Source organism: Mya arenaria, chromosome 15 (assembly GCF_026914265.1).
Source record: "Mya arenaria isolate MELC-2E11 chromosome 15, ASM2691426v1".
Classification (NCBI taxonomy): Eukaryota; Metazoa; Mollusca; class Bivalvia; order Myida; family Myidae; genus Mya; species Mya arenaria.
This window is the reverse complement of record NC_069136.1, coordinates 23580563-23600856: the sequence shown is the minus strand read 5'-3', so window position 1 is coordinate 23600856 and position 20294 is coordinate 23580563. Positions and strand designations below refer to the sequence as shown.

General features: G+C 34.3%; 1 protein-coding gene across 3 annotated transcripts in view; it reads right to left on the bottom strand.

Moving 5' to 3' along the window:
- LOC128220051 (mucin-4-like) overlaps positions 1–19520 on the bottom strand; it is a 38527-nt gene extending 19007 nt beyond the window's left edge. For 2 of the 3 annotated variants that reach the window (XM_052928302.1, XM_052928301.1), the window contains exons 1-5: positions 19394–19520; positions 14945–15018; positions 9553–9679; positions 9013–9146; positions 2878–2968 (exon numbers count right to left, since the gene is read on the bottom strand). Coding sequence is in view for 1 of the 3 variants with exons in the window: in XM_052928301.1 (XP_052784261.1) it covers positions 2878–2909 (32 nt within the window). In the remaining 2 variants the exon portion in view is untranslated. The remainder of the gene's footprint in view (positions 1–2877; positions 2969–9012; positions 9147–9552; positions 9680–14944; positions 15019–19393) is intronic. The other variant, XM_052928303.1, reaches the window with a different exon arrangement.
- Positions 19521–20294: the final 774 nt, after the last annotated feature.

Genomic DNA, 20294 nt, shown 5'->3' with positions numbered 1-20294 from the left:
TCAAAAGAACAGTGTTAAATTAATCTTGAATAACTTGACATTTATTTTGTTTGACATATTTATTTATGGTGCAGTGAAAACATTCTTTTTTTCTCATGGTTATTTAAATTTAGAATTGATAGGAGGGAACATCACTATGTAGTTTTATGTTCATAGTCAGATCAAAACCCATGTACATGCCCAAATGAGCATTCAAAAATATCAAAATGGTACTTGTTGTATGTAGTGTAAGTTAATTAACATAATAAACAAAAGTATTTAATCAATTTCAATTTATTATGCCCCTTTCAAAGAAGAGGAGTATATTGCTTTGCACATGTTGGCCGCTACGTCCGTCTGTCTGACAGTAGACCAAAGCTTTTCTGGGTGATAACTCTACAATTCCTAGACCTATTGTCAAACTTGACATGAAAGTTTGGTTTAACCAGTAGATGACCCCTTTTGATTTTAGGGGTAATATGGTCAAAGGTCACAGTGACCTTGTACAGGAAGGTGTCAAACCATACATCTGACTGATAAGTTGACAATGCCTGAACCTATGACCCTCAAACTCAACATGGAGGCTAAGTCTGACTATTAGAAGATCCTATTGATTTAAGGGGTCATTGGGTCAAAAGTCAAGGTCACAGTGACCTTGAATGCTAAAAGGTTGTACTAATAATGACTGGACAAAGCCTGCACCAATGGCCCTTGAACAACTTGACTTTGGGGTTGGGCCTGACCAGTAGGTGAGCCCTATTGATTTGTCACAGACCATTGAACGCAAAAAGCTTGCCTGTGTGACAACTCGACAAAGTCTGCACCCATGGCCTTCAAACTTGAAATTTAGGTTTGGGGTGACCAGCAGATGACCCCTTTGGATTTGGAGGTCAAGGTCACATCTCCAATATTGGTCATTAAAACTATGTCATTTACTTATTCCCTGCTGCTAAGAGGATACATGTTTATCAGCAAACATCAGCCATCATCTGAATATGAGTGAAAACTGTACCAACTACCCTCATACTTTGAATAGCATAATCTTAAAACTGCCTCAAAGGCATCTTTTGTCAATGAAAAACCAGCTGTCATTTCGGTCCATGCATATTTCATTCAATTGTCCAGATATTCTTGACAACATGGCGCTAATTAATGCTGCAGATTTGAAATTTAAGACATTAGTTTTTTTTTCTTCAGCACCATGCAGATTTATTAACACTTTTATAATAAAAACAAACTAGAAAACAAATTTTAAAGATATTAGTTTTTTTCATGGTATGATGCCACAGCACCATGCAGATTTGTTTTCACTTTAATATCAAAGAAAGTAACTCGAGCACAAATTTTGTAGATATGTGGACTCTGTTGATAGAAGTTCTGGGAGGCATTTTTAGGCTTGAAAGAGCATTTTAAAGTTATATTTTTATTATGTCCCTTGAATCTTGGGTATAGTTTGTATTGTATTTGCATTTTAAAGACATTGGCTTCAACAGACCATAATGAAATGAAGGAATGTAATTCCTTACTGAAACTGTTATAAGCGACGTCATAAATTGAAGCAATTTTAACATAATGAATATGCATTGAACTTTAATTTTAATTTAAAGCGGTTCAAAATTAGGAAATTTGAATTAAGAATCTTGTAGGCCATTGGATACATGATTAAGTAGGGCCAATATATTTGTGCTTATTATAATCACATTTATCCTTCTTCATCTACCTTAAAGAGGGTAATCATTTGTATGAAATCATTTGATCATGTTTCATTTGAAAGAACTTTGCGGTAGTGTTTGCTTGCTTCAGTTACGTCACCGACAGTCTTGCAGCGCTTTCAGCGCTTTGATTATCTAAGGAATATCATCTACCAAGGTTCGGTTTACAAGATGACTTATGTTCTCTGTTTTCGACTGGAGTCACCAATAGACTCTAAATTATCTAATGAGCTAAGTAGAAGGCCATTCTTAAAACTATAATCATTACTAAATTTTCTGACTCATTCTCAAATTGTCAAATAAAAGGTTTGAGTTGCGAAATATATGCAATCTCTTAATAGACCGCACCTATTGGCTGCAGCCACAATGAATGGCTGTAGTATAGTTTGACTCCGCCATTGGTTCCACCACGACTTATCTCAATGCCATTATTATGACATTATTTATTACATCGATTCCAAGTCATATTGATACCATCTTAGGACAATTTCTGAATCATGAGTTCTACACATAACAGCATCCGGATTAAGTTTGCAAATCCGGAATTTTTGCAAACTTATTTTTTTTATCTTTCACCCAATGTTTTTTATTTTTGTATTTTTAAAATGTGTTAGGTAATACTAATAAGAGATATTTTTTGTTTCCTGAAATTTAATTTAGAAATATGTTTTTTTGGCATTTAAAGTCAACTTTTCCAATGGGAGTCCCATTGGAAAATGGCCTTCCCATTGGAAAATGGCTTTTTCAAGCTTTTCCAATTGGAAAACTGGCTCTATTAAAATTGTGGGAGAATTTGGAACATAATTTTTAAAATTGAAATTGACTGTTTAATTAGGAATATTTTACACTCACTACATGAAAAATAATATATTCATTAAAAATGAAGAACCGATAGATTCATTTAAGGCATTTGTTTGCGAATCCTTCCCATGAGTGAATCTTTCCAATTGGAGGATTCCCACATTCAAAGTGGGAAAGTATGAACATTGGAAAATTCCAATTGGAATATTTGGTTAATGGGAAAATTCCAATTGGAGAATAAAGTTCAGTTTTAAAATGGGAAATTTCCAATTGGAAGGACAGGTAAGATTTTGTAATGGGAACATGTAGGAAATGGGAATAAACAAAAATATTGCCATATTTAAAGCAAAAATTAGCAAAATGACACTTCTTACAATGTCCTTACCTGTCAACTGTCGACTTATCCATATTCCTCATCGCTGTTATACTATACAATGGTTAGCATGACGTCTAACCATCGTATTTCTTCATTAACCCTGTATCAGATACAAGTACAATTTTTTATCCGATTGAAAAAAAAACAAACAAAACAAATCCATCTTTCATCAATGTCACAAAAACGCTGTCGTTAAGCTTGATTACAAACATCTTGCCATTTAACCGATTATTTTCAAGGTTAAAGGCAACTAAAATTTGGTCAAGAATTAGCATTAATGAAGTTCTTTGAAGTCGAAGATATAAACTTTTTTACACTTCTATCTTTGTTAAAGACCACATGATTATGTTCATATATTTACACAAATTATAAAGGAGTCGGAGAGGTGATGGAGATCTATTGTATGAAAAGGCTTAATTTATGGTATTTATGGGTAAAAATAGTGAAGGAACGACTCGCCATACTGTCATTATTTCATGTACATTGTGCTATATGAAATTATTCTCGTTCACCAGAGTGATGGTGCCATGCGTTACACATTTGATTTATCACTATCAAACCTCTTGTAAATGAGAATGTGTGAATATGGTGTTGATAAATCAATGAATGGTTTAGAAAATAAACATTTTGAATTTTGAAAAAAAGAAGCCTGAACTTGAAGAATACTGCCATGACTAATGAGATGCAATGTGCCAGGCCACAAAAGTGTTATCAGTGAACATATTAACAGACAATTAAGATATTACATTCAAACAGGGAAAAAGTAATATGAAAACCTATCGCTGTCGCTAAAGTAATGCACCAGTCAATGGTAAGCATCCCCCCACCCCAGGTCCGGGGGGACAGTCGGTGGTTTTGTGTTCGCGCCAAAATAGCGGGGAATTGGCCTTGGACCGACTGTGTAGCTCAAGGAATTTGGTCGAAGCGCTAGCGGTTTAAGCGCCCGGCGTGCGCCACCTCTAAAATAATCGAAGTTTACTGTTTTTATCAATATCGGAGAAACAAAGGTAATAAAATAAGCTCATAATGCACCATTTCCGACTACATACATGAGGGAGTAACCCCAAATTCCCGTAAAACAGTTTATGCCATATACTTTCGGTTCTGAGGGAGGAGCACATGTCAGAAGTTGCGCCCCTAAGTTACTACCCCTCTAACATCAATTCCTGGATCCGCACCTGCGATGTGCCATGTTTCCGCAACCTGGGAGATTTAATAAAAACGCTTCTGTTTCTGGGGCTGTGATTACGAAGTTCGTAATCACTGCTTCTGCTGTAATAAACCAAGATGATACTTGACTTCTACTACTACAAGTTACCTAGATTGACGTGCATTATTTAGCACGTTATTGCTATGTGTTTCACAAGATTTATACCCTGTGTACTGCTAATATTAAGCATTCTCAAACATTTATTGTTGAATAAGATTTTAGCTGATAGCTATTTTCTATTTGTCTGAAGATGATGAAAAACATAATCTTGTATATTCAACCTCAAGTCAGTTTCCTAGTCTGAATTTTGAGAGGATACAAAAAGTATTCCTGGTGGGTACAACCTTTAAGGTAAAAGACAGACACAAATACATGCATGCCATACTTTTGAGAGGCTTTGCAGTGGATTTTAGTCTGAATTCCAGGGAATATTGGTCTAAAGTCCAGCGGATTTTGGTCTTAACAATATCAACATTTATTATTTAGGACTAAATACAGAAATTTGAATGCATATTTACTTATATTTATTTAATGATCTAGAATACATACAATAAAAGAATAAATAATATGTTATGAAATTATAATCAATTGTCAATGCATATGATAAATAAATAATACATAAAACAAGAGGGCCATGATGGCCCTAAATCGCTCACCTGAGTAAAAGAGTTTAACCTTTGTTATAAATATAGCTTGTTTCTCAAAGAATATTGAACAAAAGCTGTCAAAGTATATGACAAATGCCCCCCCAATGTGACATTGATCTATGAACAAGTACATAACAAGAGCACCGCGAAACGGAGCATTATACGCCCGAAGAAGATTCGGCTTGAGGTCCTTTTAATGTAGTGATGATTTGTATAAAGTTATTTGAAAATCGCTTTATTAGTTACCAAGTTATGGCCCGGACACGGAATTGCTAACGGACGAGTAACAAAGATGTGGCCCGGACACAGAATTGCTAATGCCCCCCCATGGTGATTCTAGTCTTTGAGGTATGGACCTGGAAATTGCGCGCAACACATCCTTTTAATGTAGTGATGATTTGTATAAAGTTATTTGAAAATCGCTTTATTAGTTACCAAGTTATGGCCCGGACACGGAATTGCTAACGGACGAGTTACAAAGATGTGGCCCGGACACAGAATTGCTAACGCCCCCCCCATGGTGATTCTAGTCTTTGAGTTATGGCCTGGACATGGAATTGCTAACGTCCCCCCCATGGTGATTCTAGACTTTGAGGTATGGACCTGGAAATTGCATGTGACATCCTTTTAATGTAGTGATGATTTGTATAAAGTTATTTGAAAATCACTTTATTAGTAACAAAGATGTGGCCCAGACACAGAATTGCTAACGCCCCCCCCCCATGGTGATTCTAGTCTTTGAGGTATGGACCTGGAAATTGCGCGCGACACATCCTTTTAATGTAGTGATGATTTGTATAAAGCTATTTAAAAATCGCTTTATTAGTTACCATGTTATGGCCCGGACACAGAATTGCTAACGAACGAGTAACAAAGATGTGGCCCGGAAACAGAATTGCTAACGCCCCCCCCATGGTGATTCTAGTCTTTGAGGTATGGACCTGGAAATTGCGCGTGACACATCATTTTGGACACGGAATTGCTAACAGACGAGTAACAAAGATGTGGCCAGGACACAGAATTGCTAGCGCCCCCCATTGGTGATTCTAGTCTTTGATTTATGGCCTGGACATGGAATTGCTAACGTCCCCCCCATTGCTAACGGACGAGTAACAAAGATGTGGCCAGGACACAGAATTGCTAACGCCCCCCATTGGTGATTCTAGTCTTTGAGTTATGGCCTGGACATGGAATTGCTAACGTCCCCCCATGGTGATTCTAGACTTTGAGGTATGGACCTGGAAATTGCATGTGACACATCCTTTTAATGTAGTGATGATTTGTATAAAGTTATTTGAAAATCACTTTATTAGTAACAAAGATGTGGCCCAGACACAGAATTGCTAACGCCCCACCCCATGGTGATTCTAGTGTTTGAGGTATGGACCTGGAAATTGCGCGCGACACATCCTTTTAATGTAATGATGCTTTGTATAAAGTTATTTGAAAATGACTTTATTAGTGACCAAGTTATGGCCCGGACACGGATTTGCTAACGCACCCCCATGGTGATTCTAGTCTTTGAGGTATGGACCTGGAAATTGCGCGCGACACATCCTTTTAATGTAGTGATGATTTGTATAAAGTTATTTGAAAATCGCTTTATTAGTAACCAAGTTATGGCCATGAAACAGAATAGCTAATGCCCCCCATGGTGATTCTAGTCTTTGAGGTATGGACCTGGAAATTGCGCGCGACACATCCTTTTAATGTAATGATGCTTTGTATAAAGTTATTTGAAAATGACTTTATTAGTGACCAAGTTGTAACGCCCCCCCCATGGTGATTCTAGTCTTTGAGGTATGGACCTGGAAATTGCGCGCGACACATCCTTTTAATGTAATGATGCTTTGTATAAAGTTATTTGAAAATGACTTTATTAGTGACAAAGTTGTAACGCCCCCCCCCATGGTGATTCTAGTCTTTGAGGTATGGACCTGGAAATTGCGCGCGACACATCCTTTTAATGTAATGATGCTTTGTATAAAGTTATTTGAAAATGACTTTATTAGTGACAAAGTTGTGGCCCGGACACGGAATTGCTAACGCACCCCCATGGTGATTCTAGTCTTTAAGGTATGGACCTGGAAATTGCGCGCGACACATCCTTTTAATGTAGTGATGATTTGTATAAAGTTATTTGAAAATCGCTTTATTAGTTACCAAGTCATGGCCCAGACACGGAATTGCTAACGGACGGACAGACGGACAGACAGACGGACAGACGATGGAGGCCATAACATAATACGACCCTTCGGGCGTATAAAAAGTTTATCTTGCCTTTATGTGTCAAATACATATTGCAAGTTATATTAAATTGCCTCTGAGCAAAAAAAAACAATCATACTAAATGACAGCCAACACTCTTTATGTCCTCATATTCAGCATTACATTGTGAATAAACACTTAGTGTATCTTTCACCTTAGAGGTAGGGACATGGGTCTTGCACACGACACATTGTCTTGGTATGTTGAAAACATATGGCATTTTCATTTTAAAATCTGTCCATATAAGAGAAAGTCACAGCGCGGACACGACAGCCTATAATTTCCTTCAGGTTGCCATGGCAACCAGAGTTCTGCAAGGAATTAATTTTTTTTAACAATTTTGAAAAAGCACCAACCAAGGATCAATCCTATGAAGTTTCATCAAAATTGTCCAAGCGGTTTAGGAGAAGATGATTGTAACCAATTGTTGACACTTTTCATTTAGGTTGCCATGTCAACCAGAGTTCTAAATGGAATTAATCTCTTTGAACAATTTTGAAAAAGCACCAACCAAGGATCATTCCTATGAAGTTTCATCAAAATTGTCAAAGCGGTTTAGGAGAAGAAGATGATTATAACCAATTGTTGACATTTTCCTTTAGGTTGCCATGGCAACCGGGCCTAACAAAATTATGTGAACAAATTTAAGAGAGGTCCATGCAAGGACACTTCAAACCAAATTTGCTGAAGATCTATCAAGGGGTTCATGCGAAGAAAATGTTAAGTTTTTTTAACTAATTTTAGCTCTGGTGGCCCTTAAAAGGGGCCAAACAAAATTATTTGAAAAGACCTGACAGAGGCCCATGCTAGGATGCTTCAGACTTGAAGATCCATCAAGCAGTTAATAAGATCAAGTTGTTTAAAGGTTTTTCTATTTTTTGCTCTGGTGACCCCTAAAAGGGGCCAAACAAAACCATTTGAACAAAGTTGAGAAAGGACCATGTAAGGATGCTACATATCAAGTATGGAGTCATTCTGACCTTTACTTTCAGAGGAAAAGATGTTCAGTGACAAGACAATGTAAAAACAAATGACCCCTGAGCAAGGCCAATTTGACCCCGGTACAATAATTTGAATACCTTTGGTGTAGGTCCACTAGGTAACACTATATACCAATTATGAAAGCTCTAGGTCTTATATTTTGGAGAAGAGGATTTTTAAAGTTTTATTATATAAGACTATATAAAAACAAATAACTTTCAGGGCGGGGCCAATTTTGACCCTGTGGCAATAATTTGAACAAATTTAATAGAGGTCCACAAGATGATGTTGTATACCAAATATCTAATCTCCTGGCCTTACGGTTCTGGAGAAGAATATTTTTAAAGATTTACTATATAACACTACGTAAAAACAAAGACCCCCTAGGCGGGGTCAATTTTGACCCTGTGGCAATAATTTGAACAAATCTGGTAGAGGTCCACTAGATGATGCTGTATACCAAATATCTAAGCCCTGGGCCTTACAGTTTCGGAGAAGATTTTTAAAGATTTACTATATAACACTATGTAATGAAACTAGTGACCCCTGGGGCCGGGCCATTTTTGACCCCAGGAGAATAATTTGAACAAATTTTGTAGAGGACCACTACATGATGACACATACCAATTTTCAAGGTTCTAGGCCTTGTGGTTTTTGAGAAGATTTTTAAAGTTTTCCCTATATAAGTCTATGTAAAACAAGTGACCCCCGGGGCAGGGCCATTTTTGACCCCAGGGGGATAGTTTTAACAATTTTGGTAGAGGACCACTAGATGATGCTATATACCAAATATTAAGGCTCTAGGCCTTGTGGTTTTGAAAAATAAGATTTTTAAAGTTTTTCCTTTCCGTTGCCATGGCAACCAGAGTTCTGCATGGAATTCAATTCTTTGAACAATTTTCAAAGGGGACCACCCAAGGAACATTCCTGTAAAGTTTGGAAGAAATTGGCTAAGCGGTTTATGAGGAGATGTCGTTTAAAGTAAAAGTTTACGGACGACAGACGGACGCCGGACAAATTGTGGTCACAAAAGCTCACCTTGTCACTATGTGTGCTCACGCCGGGACCCGGAGTATAAACTACTAACACCACCACCTGGCAGCCTGCTCTGAAGCTTGTCCATAGCCCCATATGTGTGGCCAGTCATCCATTATCCCCATTTTAATGATAATCTGAAAATAATCCCAAGCACATTTATATGCATATTTATTATATCATATCCGCTTCTATACACTTATCTTCTCTAGGATGTTCAAACAGGCTTGATGTGACAATACAAAATGTGAAGACAAATAAACAGTGAGATACAACAAGTATATTGAATTTTCTGTCTGATTTAAAATGATTTGTAATATAAACAGGACAGGTGAAACTTCCTATTCGACAAATATCTTTTTTTTATTGTCATTTCCAAGCATTTTTTATGATTAGATTATTTAATATTTCACAACTTAAATACTATCAGGAAGTCATAAGATTAACCATCTATATATATATAATAAATCATATATATATATTTAATATATAAAAACAAGTCATTATACAATTGATATACACAAATTAAAAAGGTATTTATACTTCTGAAACACTGTTGCACAAGCCACTGGGCACAAAGAGGTTGATGAAGGTTTTCCTGATGCCCTTTGAGGTTTCCCCACAATAATGAGAAAGATGACCTCTGTCAGAGAGAGATGGTGGTTATTTCCTGAAACATTAAATTTATACATGTTGTATATAATTTAAAAAAAGGACACTTGACAATATACAGAATGCTGTACATAAAATTCATAAGTCCTATAAATAAATGCTTTTGAAAAATTTCAGAACATATAAACAGCAAAACCCAAAACCTCTTGATTTTGTTCTCAATTGGCCAACAGAGGAAGTATTTTTTTTTTCAAGAATCCATGAAAACCAGTGATATAAAACTGCGGACAAAAAACTAGATCATGCATTTTTCTTTAACTGTTAGTAATAGTTTATCCCACAAAACATTGGCTTTCAAACGAAAATATGCAAATCTGCGATATGATCTATGTCAGCAGTCTTTTATCATTGGTTTGCAGATACTATTAAACCCCAAAATTTGCTCTTTCCAAGACAAAAAAAATAAAAAAAAAGGTGTAAAAACGGTAAATTTGTGAGAGTGCATGCAGCTTTAATATTAATTAATATATTCTTGTAATGAAGCTGTTATGTGCTAAAAATAGAACCCAATGAAAAATAAGCATATCCTAATAAGCCTAGCTTTAATATTATGAAGTATTTACTGAATCAAATAGACATATATAGGCAAATGACTAAAAAGCTACCATAATTAAAGCTGCACTATCACAGATTAAACATTTCGACAACTTTTTAATTTTTGTCTTGGAACAAGCCAATTTTTGCTACAATCCATGGAAACCAGTTAATAAGACTGCTGACAAAAAATTAGATCGCGGATTTTTATATTTAAGTTCATAAATTGATGTTTTATGCATTTTTCTTAAACCGTTAGTAAGGTTTTAAGCTCTAAAACATTTTTGAAAATATGAAAATCTAAGATCTGTTTTTTTATCAACAATCTTACATCAATGGGTTGCAGATATTTACGCAAAAATTTGCTCTTTCCAAGACAAAAATAAAAAAGTTGTAAAAATGGTAAATCTGTGAGAATGCAGCGTTAAGAGTATTTTTTAAACTTATAATGAAAATCATTTGCATTTATTTTACATAAGCACGAAAACTAATTAATGTGTTATTTATTCTGAACTCCTTTATAAAAATGTAGGACAAAACATCCCATGTCATTTTTGACTAAGGGGACAAAACACGTCCAACCCATTTAGACAGGGTTGACAAAACAACCCAGATCATTTTGACATGGTGGACAAAATAACCTGGAAAATATTGGCAGTTCAAAAAGTTAAGACCCCCCTCCCATCCTACCAACACTTGAAAGATTAAAACTAATTGGCCATTATCAAGATGTGTTTTATTACCCCCAATAAACACCCTTTTTCACTTAATTTATTAGGTTTAGAAATGTTACTATGAAGATCTTTATCACAGCATAAGGAAGACACAGTGACTTTAATCATAAGGATTTGCTACAAAGCTACAGTATAATATTAAGTTCAGCATTATGATAATCCTTACTTCAAAACACTCTTCTTAAAAAGGTGTTCAAGGCCAAAATCTAATATTCATATTCATTACAGGCTGCTTTGCATGACAATTATTAATTTCAGATATTTGCTTTAAGCAATTTATTTTTAATTATAAAAACACTTTCTCATAGTTTTCAGTTTTCATCTTCTTTTTGATATTGACACGTTAATATTAAAGGGGCCTCATGTGTTGTTAATATTTACGTTAGTCTTATATTAAAGCTGCAACCTCACAGATTAAACGTTTTGACAACTTTTTTTAAAAATTTTTGTCTTCGAACAAGCGAATTTTTGCGTAAATATCTGCAAACCAGCGATAAAAGACTGCTGACAAAATATCAGATTGCAGCTTTTCATACTTCCATCCAAAATTGATGTTTTATGCATTTTTCTTAAACTGTTAGTAGCAGTTTAAGCTGTAAAACCTTAAATTTGGAATGGAAATATCAAAATCTGAAATCTAATCTTTAGTCGGCAGTCTTTTATCACATAAGCAGGTATTTACGCAAAGAAATTCTAATACATAAAGTTAAAACAAAAAATAAAAAAGTTGGAAATCAATACATACACAAGTTGACTAACATATATTTTGAATAATAAACCTTAAATTACTTTCCAAAGAATGCATTTAAGGAAAATTTACTTACTGAAAACAAGACTGTAACAATGCATGTATTTTAAAGTGAAAACGCATATATATTATGTATTTTAAAAATGTAATCCTTTATACTTTTTACTCTTTCTGTTTTTAAAAAGGATGTAACCCTAACCAAATCATTTTATTTTTGGCCCTACTATAACACAATCAAGAATTTAGCCCCACATTCCAGAATGCCAGGCTTAAATTGTGTTATCATTTTGATCACTGACATGACATCATTGACAAAATAAGGATTCAAAAATCTTTGTTTCTGCCCAACTGACCCTATTTTTATCCTTCTGATCCTTTTTTGTTTTTGGTGTGTTGATCAATATGTGCTTTTTTAGTAAAGACCTTAATAATTCCCTGATATAGGTCAGTTTGCCAAAGAAACATGGTCCTAAAAAAAACAACAGTTACTGTATGCCTACCTTTTTTGATATTTAAATGAAAACTATGAATACTTTTTTTTGGCCTAAGCAACAATTTTTGTTTGAAGCCAGATGTGCATACTGTGTATTTTTTTACTTAATTACATTGTATTGTCTGCGAATTACCAATATCAAATCCATTGTCCTATTTAACAGGATAATGGTTTTGATATTGGTCCCATGTATTATCATTATAAAAAGTGTAGGAATTTTATTCAAGACCATTTGCAAGATGTGTCATGTTTGGTGTCAATATTATGCTTGAATTATCATATTTTATATTTGTCATAGTTAGATATTTAATTTGTATAAAAAATGAGCAATAATAAAACCTCTAAAGTTTTTTCCTCAGTTGGTAAGAATTACACCTGTTGTTGTTGTTGGGTTAATAAAAGTCTGCTTGCCTATGGCTGCATTATGGCTTGACCCTGTCACACCCCCTAGTGTGACTGAAACATATTTGTGAGGCCAAAGGGGGATCTATCTTCATTGAATGTCAGTATTTATTTTAGCTCCACCCCTTTTACTTGACCTGGCATCGCCCCTTTCACTGAACCTGACATCTGATTGGCTGAATGAATATGCCTTTTAAAGGTTTCCTTATGACTGACAGCCCCCACCCCCCACAGAGAAAGACTGGTCATTTGAGACAATCACTATCATATTTTGAAAAGGCGGCTATATGCATGACTATGAATTGGCTTGTAATTGATTTAAGATAATGATCATTATCTGCAGTTATGCACTTAAATTCATAAAAAATTCATGTTCCTTATACTATGAAAATTTTGGAAGAAATACATGACTGTCAATTTAGAATTGAACTTACCCCGGTAATTTCCATGTAAATATCCTTAAATTGTATAACATGTCGAAGGCAAAATGTAGATTTTCACAGATTGATACAATTGCTAAAAGGCATGTTCATTTTTTCAAGATAATGACATTAATAGAAGGTTTCTACTTTGTGTAAGGTTTTCTGAATTTAAACATTTTTTTTTTGTCTTCAAGTCTCTTAACATTACCAAATAAAAAGAACTGTCCTCCAGTTTGTATTATGTAGAATAAGATGTATTTTGGAAGTAACTGTAATTTGTTGGTTTAACCAAAACTTAATGAAAATCCCACATTGATTTCGTGCATTTATATATATATATATATATATATATATATATAAATGCACGAAATCAATGTGGGATATATATATTAATACATATAGCCCGGAATAGTTGTAGCCCGGAATTATAGCTATTCTAGTTTTTCCGACCTAATCCTCCGGTACAAACAAAATTAAAGCGTTGTAATATACACACATTACTTCGGAAACAATAGAGTCATTGGACTGTTACATGAATTTCAATAGCTCGAAATTCACCTTTTATTTGTTACTTCCGGGCTATATGTATTAACATAACAGGGTTTTCCCATGCTGGTACAAATAAAAGGCGAATTTCGAGCTATTGAAATTCGTGTAACAGTCCAATGACTCTATTGTTTCCTACGTATAATTCCGGGCTACAACTATTAAGAGCATATACTATCACACTCATCTGATATATTGGGGATTAAATTTATGTACCAGTACATTATCTTACAGAATGATAGTGATAGTCATTATCAAATTATTATCCTGATTAATAAGTAAGTTGTTGAGTGAAAACTATTTTTAAATTGAGACAATAAGGTGGATGACATGTTAAGTTATTGAAAGCTTTGAAGATTTTATACAAAAGTTTTAAGTTGTCTCAATTTATGATTTCGAAAACCATTAAATTGGCAGGCCTAAGCATCATGAGCCACTCACAGACTTTGATGGAATTGGTAAAAGACAAAAAATAAATATTTACTTTCTTAGTGTTGCAATGCAAAAGATACTGGGCCTACTTTCTATCGAGTAAAACATTCTTAATATATAAAGATTTTTTTCCATATGCCAAATAATGGAAAATTATTTGAACTTGATTTTGAAAAATAATTATTTTTTATCCTGACTATATAATTATTTAGTCTTTAAAACAGACTCTCTTCCTTTTAAACTCTAAAATATCTTTAAAAATAAAATAAAATACATTTAAACCCATTAAGATTTAATTAATTATTTAAACAGGCCAGTCTGCACTGCCTTTTCAGTAAGGATTTTAGTCAAAATCATATCTTCGTAAGAACAAGACAGTACACCATAGGTAATTATGACCCCCCCCCATAATTATGCATATTATGCATATTTGTATACATGTATTAGCTAGACAATATACAACGATAAGTGTATTGTATACATATTAGTGAGCAAATAAATGCATTAATAAATAAATAAATACAGATTTATACTGGTAAATAGATTTATAAATATAAATATTTTAGGAAAGATAAACATTAGATAAAAAATATTATCAAAGCCTTTTTAGCCATATTGTATTGGCTGGTGGGGTTACTCAAAATTACCGTGCATGGTCCGCTTACAACCAATTAAATATTTTCAATAGCTCTGAGAATGATTCATACAATCTTTGATATGATGTCAGTTTTTTTTACATGGCATGGCTTGACTTGATCAATATAAATTTTATATTATATGACTTGCACAATTCACATGACTTTTCATATATATCCTTTAAGTTTTGTGTGATAATAGATCTTTGATCTAAATTTGTGATTCAAAACTTAAAGATACATATATATATATATATTTACTGCTTCGGAATCACACTTTACACACAAGACATGTTAAAATAGATTATTGTACTCACTGTTTTTTAATTTAAGTTTATTCATCAAACTCTGTCACTCTAGCTGTCTCTGTATTATCAGCATCACACATCAACTAAAAAAATAAAAATAATAAGAATTATAACAAGAAAGGTTCAAGTAGTTAAAAAATATATGGGCTGTCATTGGACATATAATAAAACAATTTACCATGATTCCATGAAATATTTTTACAAACTAGCAAACCTGAACTCTTTAGTAATTTTTTACATCTTTGAGAGATTTTGCATAAAGCATCTATCTAATTCTTTGTTAATTTACCACTTAAAATAAAAATATATTGATTAACTGTACTTTTATTTATTTTATAAATATCTTATATGTTGTGCACCAGTCAATTGTAACCCTGGCGCCCCCAGGTCCAGGGAATAGCGGGGACTTTGACTTTCGGTCCAGCCAACCCTGGGTCTAATCCCCTCCCCTGCGGGCACGAACTGATGGTAAAACCCCGGCCAAATGCCCCTGCACACCAGAGACTCTATATAAGGCCCAATCTCGGCTAAATTTGGCTCAAAGACAAAACCACTGCGGTCACCCGGCCCTGCGTGGCCACATAGAAAGTAAAAACACGGCCCATTTCCCGACTATTCCCAGTATACCCCCGGACCGGGGGGAGGGCGTGGTTAGTAACCGTTACAATTGACTGGTGCATTGGTTATAATAACTGAGAGGCCTCAAAGATGCTCACATGACTGTGACCTTTTTTACCTTTTAGCAGATTAGAACAAAGAAAGGATTTTTAAGAAATATACTCAATGAAACAGAGTGAAACTTTATTCAGGGGCTATACACCGTATGATGAAATAACGAAAGAAGAGAAAATTGTCGAAAACTGACATGAATTTGGTATCAATGTGTACAATGCATTGAAACTAACTAACTGAAGTACCACATAGTTTACAATTAATTGATTTTTCACATTTTTTTTCCATTAAAAAAGATTACTAGGTGGGTATACCTAGTATAATTAATTTTTATGTGTGATTGGCTAGTCGATGTTATCACTTAATGTTACCAAGCTAGGTATATATTAAATCAAATAAACAAATGTAAACTTTCATAGCAGTGGATACAACACTGGACTGCAATTTTGGCGACCACAGTTTGAACCCGGTCTTTGTTATTTTTTCTTTACATTTTGATATTTTTTTACCAATTATGATATCAAAAGGATAAACATTTTATTGAATAATTGTCCTGTATACTGGGACTGACCCTACTGTTTGTATAGTCCATTGGTTAAAGAAAATAGATTAAAAAAGAGAAATAAATAATTGTAAAGTGTGTGTTTAAGGTAGCACTACCCTAATGAAAACCTCCACTTGAAATGCTTCATTTTAATGTTTTATCCTTTATTGTTAAGCACATACCTACACATCTTTTGTGGGTTCATGTGAGCAGTTCAACTTCAAAGCAACCCAGAAGCTGACATACATGCCATATCTCCCGGAGGGGGAAAAATCCCCCGGAATTTCGACCCATCCCCCGGTCTCCCGGAGGGGGATGAAAATCCCCCGAAATTAAAAAAAGTGTGTTTAAAATTACGCAAAATTATCACAGGGTTTAAAAATATATGCCTGTTTGCAGTTATAATGCCCTTCTTGTCTTAATTGGATTATCAACTGATGGTGTGTTTTAACAACACCAATTGGGTGACACTTAATAAGTCAGCAGGGCACATTTCATGCATTGTTTTGATTGAAACTGTCAGAATTTGCATAAGAAATGTCAATTAGACTGGTCAGATAAAAGGACGATTTTCATTGGTTAAAACTATAGGTTTTATCCAATCAGAGAGGATGTAACAAATTAAAGTGTTTAAACATGTGTTATTGTCATCAAAATGATTTATGATTTAAAGGTGACAGTACATTATTTGGTAAAGAAAAGGATTAAAATAACTAATAGACAATGCTGTTCTTTGTTATGACCCACTAATATGTTTACATACATGACATGACCTTCATCTCAAATATCGGAAAATAACAGAACTTCCAGAAGAGAAACTGAAAGTAGACAATTCGGATGAAATGACTTTTATTTATTTTAATATTATGGTGGTGATGTTTTTTATTTTTTGATGAATGCCAAAAGATGATATGTTTATGAACTTAAACAATAAATTATGCATTTGCTTTTTATCAGAAGCAAACAAATCTGACTATTTGGGAACTGAATTGAAAAATATTGATAAATCATTCCATTCTCTCTATTAGTCTGAAAGTCATCATTTATGATCATAATGAGCAGATTTTGTATCCGATTTTAGAGGAAGGTAAGCCCATTAAATTGTCTCTGAAACATATTTTTCTGTGAAGTATTCTATTTTGCAAGTGAGTGCTTTTATTATGCAATATGGCTGTGTCTCATTAAAATATAGATGAAGTGCTGGAAAAAGGGGTAGACAAGGTAAATTGGCACGTGTGTCATGCCCGTAATGCTACATGGCGATGATGAAAATTATCTGGTATGTGACCCAAATCCCCTTAAATTCTGGACATAATCCCCTCAGGAGTCTTTCAAAATTATGGCAATTTGTTTTTTTGTACTTGCGTCTTAAAATACTTTGAAATTTTGTCAAATTAGACCTGCTAAAAAAAAACCCTGAATACTACCAAAATCCCCCTGAATTTTCAGACTTTTGAACATTAATCCCCCTGAATGGTCTCAAGAAAATATGGCATATTTGGAAGCATCTTTTTATTTTCCATTTCATTAGCTTACATTTTTCAACAGTAGTTTTATTAGAAAATAGTTATTTTCTTATACCGAAGGTAGAACATACTGTTGTTTTTTTTTTGCATAATGTTCCTAAAAGTTTAAAGGTATTTCATATTGATAAGGAACAGGTCATGAGTATTTTTTTAACTTGTTGATTTCGCTGTAAAATGACATTCACAAGCTAAATCTTAGTAGACCAAAGAATTGTACGTTTACGGATTTTTGTATCTTTTTTGATATGGCAAATCCTTCACATACAAATTGTTTAGTATCAAAAGTGGGTAGTTATTCCGATCGGGATTCTAGGTTAAAGCATTTAACATCTCAAAAATATCATAAAACAAGAAATATTACCAGATTATGTAATTTGGTATCAGTTCCATACATAAAAATGTCATATCCTATGAATAATTATGAGTTTGACGTTTATTTTTCATTTCTTGCTGTCAAAACATAGCGATATATACATGAAGGGCACCTGCAAGGCTTCAGGGCACAATTTTTAAACAATTGGAACATTTCGGCCATGGCTGAGTTTTTACGATTGTATTTACGAGGTCTATCTAGAAGCTTGTCAGTGGTGGCCGAGTTATTACGATTGGGTCGAGTTGTTCCGCTTGGCATAATTGTTGTCTGTGTCAGTCAACTTTTGTTTTATTGGAAAGGTAAATAATGTGTTTTAATGCAAAATAACTTTTCACTTACATGGTAAAGTATGAATATAAACCTTTATGATCAATTTAAACCATAAAATACTTCACTTAATACAATTTCACTATTTTTCAAAACACCCCCCGTTTTTGCACAAACCCGTTTAGACGTTACTGGCTAAGGGCACAAATCCGAACACTTTCTGATGTTTTTTACAATTATCTTGGAGAGTTTATGTTGTAGTAAGTTAAACTTTCGTATGAAACATCTTTGGTTCATGTGAAAACAGCTGTCAAAGTACAGATTCACGATCTCGTCAATATTATGTCGAAAATCGTTCAATTTTATGGATAGTAAATCACCCTTCAAAATACGCTATGGAGGGCACAAATACCGAACACTTGAAAAGCGAAAATACATGGTCATACAATTATAATTAAAAAGTATGCTATATTAAATAAATGGCATTTTTTAGAAAAATGCTTAACAAAACAAGATGAAACTTCGCAAGTGTGACCAAGGCAAGCCTCTGTATTGATCTAGATCATCGAATAATCGATCACGGTAAACAAACGCGTGTTTTAGCCGGTGTTCAGGATTTGTGCCCTGTTAGGAAATGTACCGTCAACCAGTAAGGATTGGAAGAATGTATTACACGTCTATAATTTTAGACTGGGGGGCGGGGGTAGCTACAATAATGAGCGATTAGGGATACTTTTTTATTATTTTGACATTTCATGTGTATCCCTGTAACTGCCATAGTCTTAGAATCGTCAAAAGACCCATTGACGGTCATTAAGGTGGACTATGGGGGGGGGGGGGGGGCATGGTTACAATTGACTGGTGCAACCACTGGGACACCATTTTTTATTATTTTGATATTTCTTAAAATACTCGTTGACGGCTATTTAGGCAGAGTAGCCCCACTCCCTGTCGAAGTGTGGATAAGAAGAGGACTGTTTCAAGTGAACGTTCTTTACGAGATGTCCTACTTATTGACTGTTTATATATTCAAAAATCAAGACAAAAAATTAAATGGAAAAAAATAAATGACTTACCAATGGGTGTTTGAGATATCCATTTGGCACCACTTTAGTGCCATTCATCGCTCGTCAAAGCTCCATAAAACAAAATCATTCGTCTAACACATTCCCACTGACACCAAGCTAGCAGCCAATAACAGCAGCCAATAAGTACAGCAGCCAATAAGGGACTTAGCAGCCAATAAGTACTTTTACCACGAAACACGAAATGTGAAAGGAATCTACTATTTTCCAGCAGCCAATAAGAACACCTGCCACACAACAACAATGTTTCAAAGAAAATATCATTAACGCAAATGGTTTATATAAATAAAACACGATGAAACATAATCAAAAAGAACCAGTTCGAACAAAAGTAAACCATAAAATTAATATGTACTACAGTACTCAGTAGAGGCTACCCGCGGCTAAATAGTATCCGGGATAACCAGCTAATATGTTGATAACACATGGGGGAATAATTTAAATTGGATTTATTTTTGGCCCCAGATAACATAAACATTTAAAATATTACATCAGCTTTTTAAAATATTATTACTGGCACAGTTTACCCCCATTCCCCCAATAAATACACTGTACTTTATAATATTTGGTATTTGGTTTTTAATCCGAAACACCCGCTATATTAAGTAAAAATATGTATAATATGAATAGCGTTCTCGTAAAATTTGGTATCAAAATATTTAACCAACATTCTTCAATCGTTTTACTATGAGTTGCATTCTGGTTGTTTAGTCAGTATTTATATAAGAGCAATGCGATTGTTTACCCTCGCAATCAAGTAAAATCCTGTCCGCGAGCACGGTTTAATCTACTTCTTCTATTCTATTTGTACCCCAAATACCTAAACATCTCGGTTTTGCCGAATTACGGCGATTTGCCGCGTGCATTTATACGGAATTAAGTCGTACGCAGA